Raw genomic sequence first — 14,923 nt, 5'->3', positions numbered from 1 at the left:
TGATAAATTATTTAAATCCATCTGATAATTTAAAGGCAAACAGATTTTCCATATGTTTATTTCAAGTCTAAAAGATTACACCTTTATTTAGTTACGAATTCACCGGTAGTTTATTGGTTACCGAAAAATTACCTGAAGGCCAGAGTTACCAATTGGCGTGTAATTAGGATGGGGGATTAAAATAGTTACGAATTCACCGGGACCCCTTTCTGCCACTGTCGATGAACGCCAACATCCATGACGCTTTAATCCGAAGACATCAACATTCCCAAGCCCGTTCAATTTCTTCAAATTCACTTTCGCTCATATTTTAATTTATAATAATCAAAATTGTACTTAAAATTATTGACAACTAAATAAAAACTCAATTCTCCATTGTTGTTATGCATCCTAGTTACTACCTAACAACCAAAGTATCTATCTTGATAAAATGAATGAAACTAGTCAATATGACGAAAATGTTTAATTTTATAATTTATAATGGTATCAATCGTGCAAAAAACGTTATAAGCATGTCGAACGTTAAGGGTAACCGATCTCAGACAATAATTGGAGTCGTCGCTCCTCTGCTCCTCCAACAATTGTCTTCGATCGGTATAAAACCCTTACCGTTCTCCATACTTAATATACTATTTTAATATAAATAGCTCCTCTCTGTATTTAGCAAAAAAACGTAGTCTCGACCTCGCATTTCGAATAAATAATACAAAAAAGACTCAAATGGAGATAAAAATCCTGGATCAAATCCCGGTAATATAATTTTATTTCAGCTGTCTGTGAAAAATATTAAATCTGTCAGTTTTATTATTTTTTTTGCAGCGAAGCTGTTTACAGGTCTCCAATAATACCGATTAATATTAATTTTTAAAAAGGATATTCTGGGATTTTCTCCAGTTTCGTGCTTTTGACACCTGATTTATGTTTTAGCCTCATCACCACGTAGAATCCGATCATCTCGACTTATTCGATCACCCTTCTCAAAGAAAAAGCGGCCATGGATCATTGAATCATCTTTCCGACGAGTGGACATATAAAAACAACAAACATCCGGCCCCTGTCACGACTCCTAACGATCCTCTTCGGCTTAAAGAAAATTTTAAATTCAACAGGGGTTACACTGATTTTTCAAGAAATCAATTGTACTCCTCTAGAAAAGTATCTCCGCATCACAACTATGATAATAAGTAGGTATATAAATATCATGTTTATATGGGATTAAACCAAAAGTATTGGAGTAATTAAATAATATTTTTAATGAACTAATGTTTGACGTTTCGATTTACACTCCTGAAATCGTTCTCAAAAAAGATTTTTTAAAAATTCTAGGACGATGTATTATTACGTTATGACTTTTCAAAATTGACATAATTGGCCAAAATCTTGTCGGGATGAGTATGGTTGAAAAAATCTGAGGTTGGTGTTCCCACCCACCCTAGGAACATCAAATTCTGACTGTTTCGTCTATTATTTTATGTTTTTTGTTTATGTAATCTGTGTATCGTAGTTATGGTTATGTAACGTAAGCTTTGTAACATATATAGGGTGTCCCGAAAAGAATGGTCATAAATTATACCGAACATTCTGGGGTCAAAAATAGTTCGATTGAACCTAACTTACCTTAGTACAAATGTGCTCATAAAAAAACTTACAGCCCTTTAAATTTACAAAATGAAAATCGATTTTTTTCAATATATCGAAAACTATTAGAGATTTTCTATTGAAAACGGACATGTATGATTCTTATGTCAGAAACATCTTAAAACAAAATTATACTGAAATTTGTCCACCCCATAAAAATTTTATGGGGGTTTTGTTCCCTTAAACCCCCTCAAACTTTTGTGTACGTCCCAATTAATTCATTATTGTGGTACCATCAGTTAAACACAACGTTTTTAAAACTTTTTTGTCTCCTAGTATTTTTTCGATAAGCCAGTTTTTATCGAGATGCGGCTTCTTTTTTAATATATTTACATAAAAATTTTCTGTGGGGTTTGCTCCTTTAAACCCCCCAAATGTTTGTGTATGTTCCAATTAAACTATTATTGTGGTACCATCAGTTAAACACAGTGTTTTTAAAACTTTTTGTCTCTTAGTCTTTTTTTGATAAGTCACCTTTTGTCGAGATGTGGCTTCTTTTTCAAAATATACATAAAATGTAAATTATAAATAAATTTTTAGATTATTAACAGGCCTCTATAATCGTACTTAACCATATACAAATATGTGGTGGATTCGACAAATACTTAAAATATCTCGATAAACACTAGCTTGTCGAAAAAGTACTAAGAGGCAAAAAAGTTTTAAAAACATTGTTTTTAACTAATGGTAATACAATATTAATTTAATTCGAACGTACACAAAAGTTTGGGCGGGTTTAAGGGAACAAAACCCCCATAAAATTTTTATGGGGTGCACAAATTTCACTTTCATTTTTTTTTAAGATGTTGCTGCCATAAGAATGCCACATGTTCATTTTCAATAAAAAATCTTTAAGAGTTTTCGATATATGAAAAAAAATCGATTTTCATTTTGTAACTTCAAAGGGCTGTAACTTTTTTTGTGTGCACTATTGTATATAGGTAAGTGAGGTTCAATCCACCTATTTTTGACCCCAGAATCTGTGGTATAATTTATGACCAATCTTTTTGGGACACCCTGTATTTGTGCTTGTGTATTGTGTGTTGTATTATGTATTGTGTACATATGCAAGATTGTAGGTGATTTTTGTCTAAGTTCCTTTACTCTGCTATTATTGGTACACTCTTGCTGTTGACTTCTTTTCTTCTTGTCTCCTGTTCTCTGAGCCTCTTCCAAAATAACATTTTTTCTTTGTTCGAGTCGCATTTTCGATATAGTCTTCCTTTTTGGGGTTCTGATACAGCTGCCCAATCCGATGTTATTTTTAAATTACAAAAAAGAGCAATAAGACATCTGTTTGGCCTCAGAAAAACAACACATTGCAGAAACTACTGCAAGGATCACGGGATTTTAACACTTCCTTCTTGATATATTTTAGAAACTGTTTGCTTAATTCGTAAACATCTACATGTATTTACAGTAAGACCTAATCATGACTATTCCATCACAAATTATTCCTTTGACGTCTATTTACCGATCTCGTCTCCCGAGTTAGTAAAGAAATATATATTATATTCTGCAAAAAACTATACAATCACCTCCCTCTGCAACTTAGATCTGGAACATTTTTCCCCAAGTTCCGTAAAATGACGAAAGTCTATCTATCTGAAAGACCATATTATTCAGTAGAAGAATTATTAATTATTACTAAGAAATTACAGTAGGTACTCTTACATAAAAGTAATATTCTTATTTATATTTGGGTATTATACATGCAGCATCTTATTAAACTTATTCTTTCTTAAAAGTTGATGTTATTGTCAAAGCCGTTACCTAGCTACCCAAAATCACCCCAAAAGTAAAAAAAGCGTCCCGAAAGTAAAAAATTAGTCCCGAAAGTAGCTACTTTCGGTACGAGCTGTGTAAAATGGTACTTTCGATTTAATAAATCATACCGAAAGTTTTATTTTCGGAACGGCTGCAGAAAAATATTTATTACTACATAGCAATAACTATTTTGCTTACAAACAGTTTGTTCCTTTTCATTATTGTGTGCGAACTCGTCTGAGAAAATATTATGATGTTTTTTGGCCGCATAGGTAAACCGTAGCCCTCGGTAGGTCGCAAGCTATAGCAGAAACGCGACGGTAGACCGAATACTATAGTGCATCTAACACAATATATAAAAATATAATACAGAAACACACATCACCAAAACATATGATCCTCAGAGTACAAACATCACCCTCAGAATTTTGCCTACAAGACTGAGGCCAAGTAAATCACCATAATTTTCAGTAGTAATTACACTAGGGTTTTAAAGTTATAGATTTGTATCCCGAGTGACACTTTGACAGTTTTAATTTCACGACCCGGGAGTGAAATTATTCAAAGTGTCACGAAGGCAAATCAAATCGATAATTTTTAAGAGTTCAAGTGTAATTTGATAGGATTATTTCATGAATAAAACTGTTTTTTAAATTTTAATTTTAACTAATATTTTATTGATATCTTCGGCTGACTATCTGCTAATCCTGTTACTGGTGTTCTCTTTGAGAAGTTGTAAAACATGAATTGTCGTTAATGTCACTGAATGTTCTTTTTTTCGTAGCAACGAAGGGCATCTGACGTAATACTTACTTACTTACTTACTGCGTGGCGTTACAACCCTTCGTGGGTTTTAGCCGACTCGACACCATGCCTCCACTCTTCTCTGTCTGGAGCAATCTCCATCCACTTCTCCACGCCCATAGCTTTCAGGTCTCCTGCTATATTATCTCGTCACCGGTGTCGAGGGCATCCGCATGGTCTTCTTCCAGTTAGGACTTCCTCCCACACCAGCCTTACTGTTCTTTGGTCAGAATGTCTTCTGAGGTGTCCTGTCCATTGGACTCTTTGGACTTTATTTTTCCTATGATTTTGGCGTCTCGGTAAAGTTATTCGAGCTTTTTGTTAGTTCTTATCCTATATGGTCTTGATGCTTCATCCATCACAGGCCCAAAGATCTCCCTTAGGATTTTTCTTTCTCAAACACGTAGTCTCTCTTCGTTTGCCTTTGTTATCGTCCACTCCTCGCTTCCATACATCACAACAAGTCGTATGATTGTTTTATATACTTGTATCTTCGTAGATCTTGACTTGATCGTTATTTCGATTTTATAAGGTTTTTGAGGGCAAAAAGACATCTGTTGCCGGCCTGCATCTTATTGTTTATTTCTTGTGATCCGTTATTGTATTCAGCTATTGTTGTTCCAATTGACGTAATACTTGACGACGGGAAATTATCAAAAATTATCAGTAGTAATTGCACAAGAACTCTAAAATTATCGAATTTTTCCCGAGTGACACTTTGACAGTTTTAATTTCACGACCCGAAGAGGAGTGAAATTATGTCAAAGTGTCACGAGGGCAAAAATTCGACAATAATTTTAGAGGTCGAGTGCAATTTGTTGCGATTATTTCATGAATAAAACTGTTCAAAACAAAAATTTTATTGTAATTTATTTATGTAAGTACAAATTAGTACAATTAAACACACAGTTGTTATAAATATTTGACGGTTGAAAATCATCACTTTTATAATTTTTAAAACATTAATTATTGTCATTAATGTCACTGAATGTATTTTTTCGCAGCAACGAAGGGATATTATCAAAAATTATCACCTTCATTTTCATTTCTGTAGCTTTCTATTGGTCAGAATCTCCTATGAATGAAATAATCGCTGTAATTTTGATTTCTGTAGCATTCAATTGATCAGAATCTCTATGAATGAAATAATCAAAATTATTTCCGGCAACTTAAGTCAGTTGGCAATAGAGATTTAACATATCGGAAAAAAACGGGAAACATTGAAAAAAAAGCAGGTTATTTTCCGTTTTTTCCCTACCATTGGAAAATTGGAAAAAATGGGAAAATTTAAATATTTTTTCATTGAGATTTGAAACGTGAAAAGTATCAATTTTAAACTTGTTTAAATATATTTTGTAATAATGATATCTAAGATATTAGTACAAACATGTATATGGGGTCAAAAACTATAATTATTATCTAATAATTCAAAGTATGGAAACCGAAACTTCAAACGTATACGTAGATTATTTAACCAAAGCGCTGAGTGGTATATTTTCCTCTGAGTCTGAATCTTCAGTCCAAGCATCTGATTCAGACTCGATCTCCGCCTCATCATCTTGGACGAATAAAACAACATGATTTTTGTCAGTCTCTTCTAAATAGTCCTGTCGCCAGTAAGGGTACAACGGCCTCCTTAATTCAGATGGACTTACCCAAGTTTTCTTTATGTATTTTGACCCGTAGAACACGAATTTTTTGGGTAACAGTCGGTCCGGATGTCGATAAGATTGTTATAAACAAAGAACTTGAGGAATCACATAACAGCGATTTTTCGCAAAACAAAACATGTTTTTGTATTCTTTGGGTCATTCTAAGCAAAAAATTATTTTACAAATTTTTTGGTAGGATGCATAGTTTGCGGCATAAACGGGGTTGAACTTTCAAAAAATCGAAAAATTGCAATTTTTGAACCCGAATAACTTTTGATTGAAAAATAAAATAGCAATTCTGCTTACCGCATTTGAAAGTTCAAGTAAAATTCTATCGGTTTTGATTATTTTCATTGCTAGAAATTAATTTTTTTATTCTTAAACAAAGCTATCAACACATAGTGATTGAATGATGTTTTCAATGCATTTCTAATTTGAAATCGAACGAGTAGGCGCGCATACAGAATTTCTACGTACATTACGTCCATTAAAACGCATGCATTGGGCCCGGGAAACACTATGTGTTTATACCTTTATTTAACAAATAAAAACTTATTTTTAGCAATGCAAACAATCAAAACCGATAGAATTTGACTTGAACTTTCAAATGCAGTAATCAGAATTGCTATTTTATTTTTTAATCAAAAGTTATTCCGGTTCAAAAATTGCACTTTTTCGATTTTTTGAAAGTTTAGCCGCGTTTATCTCGAAAACTACGCGTCCTACGAAAAAACTTGTAAGAGCATTTTTTGCTGAAAATCACCCAAAAAATACAAAAAAATATTTTATTTTGCGAAAAATCGCTGCTATGTAATTCCTCAAGTTCTTTGTTTATAACAATCTTATCGACATCCGGATCAACTGTTACCCAAAAAAATCGTGTTCTACGGGTCAAAATACATAAAAAAAACTTGGGTAAGTCCATCTGAATTAAGGAGGCCGTTGTACCCCCCCTGGCGACAGGACTAAAAAGTGGATCTGGTCTCGCATCATAAATGAATATCTGTTTTTCGTTTATAACCAAATTTAAATGAATAGCAACAACTTCTGAATTTTATTCTATGATAATTATATTTACTTTGCTTGTATGTATGTGGCAGTGTAAAGACTAGTTTCTTTCTGAAGAGGCGGAAGATGGAGATCCATTTAAAACTCGGGAGGCAATTGGCATAAGTGGCTGCGATGTACACAAACCTTGCCACAATATAAGGATGAGTACTATTCGCACTATCCCATAAAGAAGTTCGATCAAAAGAATCCAGTTTTTGTTCTAAATTGGGCCAGATTTGCCACCACCTTGCCTACATTGGGTTTAGTGAATGAACCATTTCAGAAATATAAGCCTATAGCTTCCATTAGTTGGTCTTCATTGAATTGTTCTTCTTTAAAGCGAGCACCAAGAAGATTGGCTGCAAAGTGAATCGGCTTAGAACAAAATTCGTAGCGTTCTACAACATATTTTAGCAAGCTTTCGATAAAAGAACTAGTCTGGTCAACTTGTTGGGGAATATTTAATATAGTCGGTTCGCTAAACTCAGACACAACTGGCGAGTGATTCTAGTAGGTAGTTTTTTTTGTTTTTGGCCAATTTTTCCAAAATTTGCAAAATTACTAACTATTTAGTAATTATTTTTTGCCAATTTTACGAAATTGGCAAAATTACTTACTAAAATCACTAGCCAGTTGTGTCTGAGTTTAGCGAACCGACTATATTGTGTCTTTTATATACAGAGACAAACGAGACTTCTGATAATATGGATGGTATCCGATTCTACTAAATTTATCGATGTTGATACGTTATGAAGAATTAGGTCTGGATCCCGCGTATGAAAAAAAAGTTGATTAATAGCAAGCTGAAAATTTGTTAATAGCTTAAGGGTGTCTAGTCGGACAAACTTTGATATATGGGAACACTGGAACAGGGGAAGTTTTAATTGTGGAACAGGTTAAAAATTTGGAACAGTCAAACCACGAAAGCTGATGGAGATATTAACCAATATTGGAATAAACACCTGTGATTTAAGGATTATCAGCAATCTGTACTGGAATCAAACATCATCTATCCGGACAGAGGCAGGAGAATCCGACGATATCAAAATCAAACGTGGGGTCCGTCAGGGATGTATACTATCCCCACTGCTGTTTAACATCTACTCTGAGGAAATCTTTCAAGAAGCATTGGATGATGTTGAAGCCGGAATTGCAGAATCGCAGAAGTCAGTCAGAGATACGGACTTTCACTAAACACTAAGAAAACCAAATGTATGATGATCTCTAAGAATGAACAGCAATTTGGACGAATCAGTGTGAATGGTCAACAAATAGAAAGAGTAAAAACATACACCTACCTTGGTACGAACGTCAATGAAAATTGGGTCCATTCTATAGAAATCAAATGTAGGATAGAGAAAGCAAGATCTGCATTTCAAAAAATGGCAAAGTTGTTCAAATGTCATGATTTGTCGATACCCATAAAAGTCAGATTACTACGATGTTATATATTTCCTATACTGTTGTACGGAGTTGAGTCGTGGACTCTCACAGACGCCACCTGCAAGAAAATTGAGGCTTTTGAGATGTGGCTTTATCGTCGAATCCTGAAGATATCTTATACCGACCACATTACTAATGAGGGTGTTTTGCTGAGAATGAAAAAAGAAAAAGAGCTGTTAATCAAAATAAAAACAGCCAAAATCGAATACCTCGGTCACATCATGAGGAACAGTGAGAGATATGGACTGCTGCAACTGGTCTTGCAGGGAAAAGTAGAGGGAAAGCGAGAACCAGGAAGGCGAAGGATTTCCTGGCTGAAAAATCTACGAACGTGGTTCAACACAACCACTACAAATCTTTTCAGAGCAGCAGTGTGCAAAGTGCAGATTGCCATGATGGTCGCCAACATCCGAAACGTATAGGCACTACAAGAAGAAGAAACCACGAAAACGACTCATGTATTTTGTCCGACAGAACAGACTTAAACTCTCCGAACAGAGATTAAACTCTCATGCAAAAATCAGACTGCTATTTATCACCAAATGGACGTTTTAATGAGTGGAACATGTACAATATGTGATATGACAGGAATTATGACAGGTGATAAATAGCAGTCTGATTTTTGCATGAGAGTTTAATCTGTGTTCGGAGAGTTTAAGTCTGTTCTGTCGGACAAAATAAATTTGCCGTTTTCGTGGTCTGACTGTTCCAAATTTTTAACCTGTTCCACAATTGAAACTTCCCCTGTTCCAGTGTTCCCATATATCAAAGTTTATCCGACTAGACACCCTTAAGCTATTAACAAATTTTCAGCTTGCTATTAATCAACTTTTTTTTCATACGCGGGATCCAGACCTAAATTTGTTTAGTAGGTATGTATATTGTAACAAATTTCAATTTTTCCGTATTTTTCCTTTTTTTCCTGTTTTTTTCCGGAAAAATCAGGTTTTTCCTGCACCCAATTTTTCCGGTAATTTTAAATCTCTAGTTGGCAGGCTATCACGGTACAATAATACAGACGTAATTGCTACTTCGAATAGGGACACATGCAGTTTCCCAGTTTCCGGAGAGTTTATAAGTTTTTTACTTCGCTGTTTAAGTTTGTTTTTTTTTTCATTTTTAAATGTTTTCAATTATCAATATTATTAAAATGACAAGACAAGCTTTCACAGAAGGCAGGAACAATCGCGGTTACACAAATGTGACCATTCTCTGCTACTACCCTGTGTGTAACTACCGCGAAACTACTACTGCATTCTGCATTAGCTAAAACCTCAGGAAATACAATTCTCGCTTGCTATACCTACTTACTCCGAGGGCGTGTAAAATGTATGCCCAAACGCCCAAACGACATCCACTGACTCAAGTGACCCTGAATTTACAGCTTCTACGGTTGCACGATGCAGTCTAACTTGAAATTGTAGGAATAGAAAGTATCAGTAGTGTTTCCAGGTGAAGTTTAGGGTAAAAATATTATTATCTTAAAGGGTAGTCAAAATATTAGATTGTTGTATTAGTACATTCAAGCTAATAACCGCGTTTTTGCAATTGAAAATATATGGTAGGGGAGCCCAAGCGGGGATTTTTGCAGTTACTCGAGCGCGTCATATTATCATATGGGGAGAAACCTGGTACCCTGCAGATGTACCTCTATCATATATTGGCTGTTAAAACAGGGGAGTTCGTTAAGGGGGGCCCGAAAAAGAAAATTTATCCTTAAAAAAACTCGAAATTGTCAGATTAAGATAAGGTAAGTTAAATATATGCAAAAGAGTGTATATTTCAAAAATCTGACGATTTGAGCCGGGTGTAAGGAAATGGGCGAGTCCCAAAATTTCACAAGAAAAAAGCGAATATTTTGCGAAATAAATGACAGATCGAAAAACTAAAAAAATTGTGCTCAATATTTTTTAAAAATCTATCGAATGGTACTAAACACGACTTCCCACGGAGGAGGGTGGGGGTAAATTTAATATTTTAAATACGAATCCCGCGAAATGAACATCAGATCGAAAAACTGTAAAATACACTTATTCAATATTTTTGAAAAATCTATACAATGGCACCACACACGACATCCCACGGAGGTGGGGTGGGGGGTTATTTTAAAATCCTAAATAGGAGTCCTCATTTTTATTGCAGATTTGGATTCCTTACGTAAAAATAAGTAACTTTTATTCGAAACATTTTTTCAAATTATGGATAGATGGCGTTATATTCGGAAAAAGATTGTTGGAAATGGAAAATTAAATTAAAAAATGGCAAGCGCCCACTAAAATGGAAAACTTTACTTAACTTTTTTTGGTTTTAGGACCTACTCTTCACAACCCAATAGGTCCCCAAAGCAGATTTGGATTCCTTACGTAAAAATAAGTAACTTTTATTCGAAACATTTTTTCAAATTATGGATAGATGGCGTTATATTCGGAAAAAACGATTGTTGGAAATGGAAAATTAAATTAAAAAATGGCAAGCGCCCACTAAAATGGAAAACTTTACTTAACTTTTTCTGGTTTTAGGACCTACTCTTCACAACCCAATAGGTCCCCAAAGCGCTCGAGTGACTGCACATTGAGCATACTTTGCTCCCCTACCATAGTAACATTTGATACACAAAAATGAAATATCTCATAAATTATTAAATATTTTTTAACCAATTTTTTTGCCTAATACTGGTAATATAGTGCAACTTCTTCTATTAATTAAAATAATTTGTAGTGCTTATTTAAAACGCAAAAAATACTTTTTTGCAAATTTGGTTTTTAAATTTTATATATATTTATTTAAATAAATAGGGGGTCAAATTTAATTTTGTAAGTCTTAGGTGAACGATTTGTCCTTCAGCTTTGTCGAAAAAAACCCTAAAGGCCTTCATTCAAATGTAAATTACCTCAGCAGTTAAAAAAGTAAATATTGTGCAAAAATGACCCCTTTTTAATTATTTAAACAATGAATATATGATTTGGATACTTTCTTGAAAATATCTTTTATACTCACCTAAACTTTGATATAACATTTGTTCCAACCTGTACGAATTTACATTTTGATTTACATGTAGTGTAATCTTATTTTACTAGAGACTAAAAATACAATATATTATACTCATTGCATTAGACTCCATTTTACGATAATAAGGTACACTAGAGCACTTGATATGATGATTCTGATATAGCCTGGTCTGAGTTTGCAAACGAAAATAATCCTAGTTAATAGTAATTAGGTATAAGCCTTTTGCTATATGAGAAGCTAAATTATGTCGGTTACAACCTTTTTCGGGGCAGGTATTGAATTATAAACACTCTAGATTAATAATAAATATGAAACTTATAGATTTAGTCATTATTTATATAAGATTTTATATCTTATCATATATCATATTCTTTGGAGTTCGTCCCTGAATAATAGTTTTATACTGCAATAGAATTTTAGAAAATATGTCCTTTATTTCAAAGGCGGTCTACTTGATGGAATTTAATTCTGTTTTTATGTCGCCAGTTTAGTTTGAGAAAAGAATACGAAGAAAGGACACATTCCGGATGGCTTCAGCGCCAATCAGAATTTCCGATAAAATTGGTATTTGATTATAAGCATTAAACAATTAAAAATAAAACAATATAATTTTAAATTTAAAACTATGACCAAATAAACGAACGTAAAGAAGTAATACTAATGGGTGACCTGAATGGTAGAGTTGGGAGTCGTAAATATGACCATATAGTGGGATCGTATGGTGAGCTGGTTGTCAAAAATAATGGTAACCGTCTCATGGAGCTGTGTCATTAGTACTCTATACTAAGAGGATAAATTAATGGATGGTTAAAACATAAGAATATCTATCATTACACATGGCTCCAACCTACACGTGGGATGAAGTTGATTGAAGTACGTAATAGTTAAACAAAAAATAAGATCTAAGATTAGATGGGAATACCAAGAGAATATTTATGTTTATTACCGTCTTCTTACTGCAAGCATATATTTCCTTAATTTAATAAGCACCAAAAGTCCCAAAGCAAAGAGACTCAAGAAAACTCAATCAATTTGGTAGTCTAGTATATCGATAGTCTACAAAATAATTCCATTAAATTCCTATATCAACTACGACTCATGGCCAAACTTACGCAGATAGAAGATAAGTCAGCTACGAACATCATCATCAATCAGCCCTGATTTGTCCATTGTTGAACATAGGCCTCCTCCAGATATTTCCATCTTCTTCTGTTGTGCGCCTCTGCTATCGAATTGGTCACAATTTCTTTGACATAAAATCCTTTATAAAAGGTATATTTGTTAAAATCCCTATACAGGGCTACATCAAAGACAGAACTAGTTTTCGATCGGTTAACCGATCATCATCAGTGCAATCCTAAAATGTGTACAACCAGATAAAATGATGCAAAGTATTTAAAATGTTGACTAAGGTTATAAAAAGTTATAGGTTATACTCACTTAGAATCTACATGTTAACCACCAAAGTAAAAATATGTGGGTAAAAACCCTTTACAATTGATCCGTCATCGGAACATATGACAAAGATGTGAATTATAACATGGATGAATAAAATATCCAAAGTTTTTCGCCCGAGGTACCAATGAGCTCTATCTGACAAGTTCACATCATGGCTGTACGGAAGCAAGTGATTTTGATAACGGAAATTCTGAATGGTGACATGACAGGAATGACAGTTCCACAGGAAGTTATAATTTCCCTGTTGTTTTGAGGTATTTATAGTAAAATTTGTTAAATTAATAACAATAAAAGCAGTCGTTCCCACTGTGGTAAATAGTCTGTAAAAATGGAAATAGACTTGATGTAAATGTTAAAATATTGTAATGGAGGAAGTAGGCAAACCACATTACACATAATACAGAAAATTTAATAAACATTATCAAACCCTTTATATGTGATATCTAGGGCTTAGAAAAGCAGTTGTGTGGTTATTTAAAGTTATCAATTATATTAGAATAATTGGAAGTTTTTATAGTATGTGGAAGTACCATAAAAAACCACTGTGTGGGTGACAAAGGTGTAGAACTGTTTTCTGATCTGGGAGGGATATATAATACAAGCTAAGATACATGCCACCATTTCTCAAGATCCCTGCATATCGCCTGGAACTCTAAGCGTTCGACAAAACAGACCAATATATGAGATAGCTAACATAGGGGAGAGGGGTGGTTTATAAATTTATGAGAATATAATTAAAATGTAACATGAACGGGACCCAGAAAGGGTAGTGAGACTATTAAATTTAGTTACAGTATGATTATATGGGGTGGATATAATTAAATTATTGATGAAAATTTAGAGATGAAACGGTATGTATGTGGGTGATGATAGCAGCTGTTGGTTTGTGTGTGTATAATTGGATAGATGATAGTGAATGATGGATAGAGATGAATAAGGAAAGAAAATCATTATGAATTGTGTCAAATCAACTGTAAATGTGGCTATGTGAAAGCGATAGAAGTAATAAAGAGGTGAAAAGTACTATTGTAATTAAAAAGAAGTTAAGAAAAAAGTTGTCGATGAAGTGGATGGAAGTCCCGGTTAAACGAAACATGGAGGTTGACACAATTTGGGCTTTTTTGTTTTTCTCTGACTATTTCCAGGTCCTCGTACAAGTCCAACTTCAGAAAGTCTCTTTGTGGGATATTGTGTAGAAGAGAAACATCATCTGTAATGTTCAGAGTATGATTTTTCTCTTTGAGATGTTGTGAGAAGGTAGAGGTCTTTGAGAATTTCTTTGAGTTCGTCAGTCCATTGCATTGGGGGCCTTCCTCGGATTCACTTGTCTGCTGGTGGTCTCCACTCAAGCAATTTTTTTTGCCTCCTGTTGTCTTTCGTTCTTATTAGTGTAACAAAGTCCAATTACTTGTTTGTCGTAAGAGATACGAAAAAAAATTGGTAAAAGTTGGAGCACACATAGTACCATAATTTTAAAGTATTTTCAAATATACAGAGGCGTCCGTATTGATAGGGTGACACAAACTTTTGTTTTTTAAAAGAGAATACCCTGTATATTTTTAAATTTTTGGATTCTCCTCAATGTTTCCTTTCTTAAAATATATGGTTTTGTAATATTATACGAGGTATTTTAAAAGTTAATTACGTCTTTTTGTTAATTTCGTAGCAAAATCTACACCTTGTAGAATTGTAGTGATTTGACATCAAATTTTCTATTTATATTCAAACGACTTTTAATATAGTCTACTACTGTTAATCATTAATAGTATAGCGAAATGTTTAATTTTAGTATACAGGGTGGGTCGAAACTCGGAATGAGTATTTTCTGAGTATTCTTAAATAGAACACCTTGTATTTTAGTAATGTAATGAAATGATATTTTATGATACTTTTTTATTTCTTAAGCATTCCCTATATCTAAGTGCTTTAATTTGTAAGTTATTTGTGATTCTTTAAGCCAAATTTTAATTGCAACAAAAATTACGTGAATTTTTATTAGGTGGCCGTGAAAATATCCAATCAAAAATAATTTTTCGAAAAAAAAAATACATAATAATTCTAACCTGATCCTTAATTTATTAATATTGGATAAGATATAAAAA

At 33.6% G+C, this 14,923-nt stretch overlaps 1 protein-coding gene across 1 annotated transcript in view; it reads left to right on the top strand.

Moving 5' to 3' along the window:
* LOC114339933 (uncharacterized) overlaps positions 1-14,923 on the top strand; it is a 69,412-nt gene that overhangs the window by 32,273 nt on the left and 22,216 nt on the right. The window contains exon 3 of the mRNA XM_028290618.2: positions 928-1,184. Within this exon, the coding sequence (XP_028146419.1) occupies positions 928-1,184 (257 nt within the window). The remainder of the gene's footprint in view (positions 1-927; positions 1,185-14,923) is intronic.

The sequence above is a fragment of the Diabrotica virgifera genome, chromosome 7, assembly GCF_917563875.1.
Source record: "Diabrotica virgifera virgifera chromosome 7, PGI_DIABVI_V3a".
NCBI classification, from domain to species: Eukaryota; Metazoa; Arthropoda; class Insecta; order Coleoptera; family Chrysomelidae; genus Diabrotica; species Diabrotica virgifera.
The sequence above is the reverse complement of the archived record's forward strand: the minus strand, read 5'-3'. Positions and strand labels throughout refer to the sequence as shown.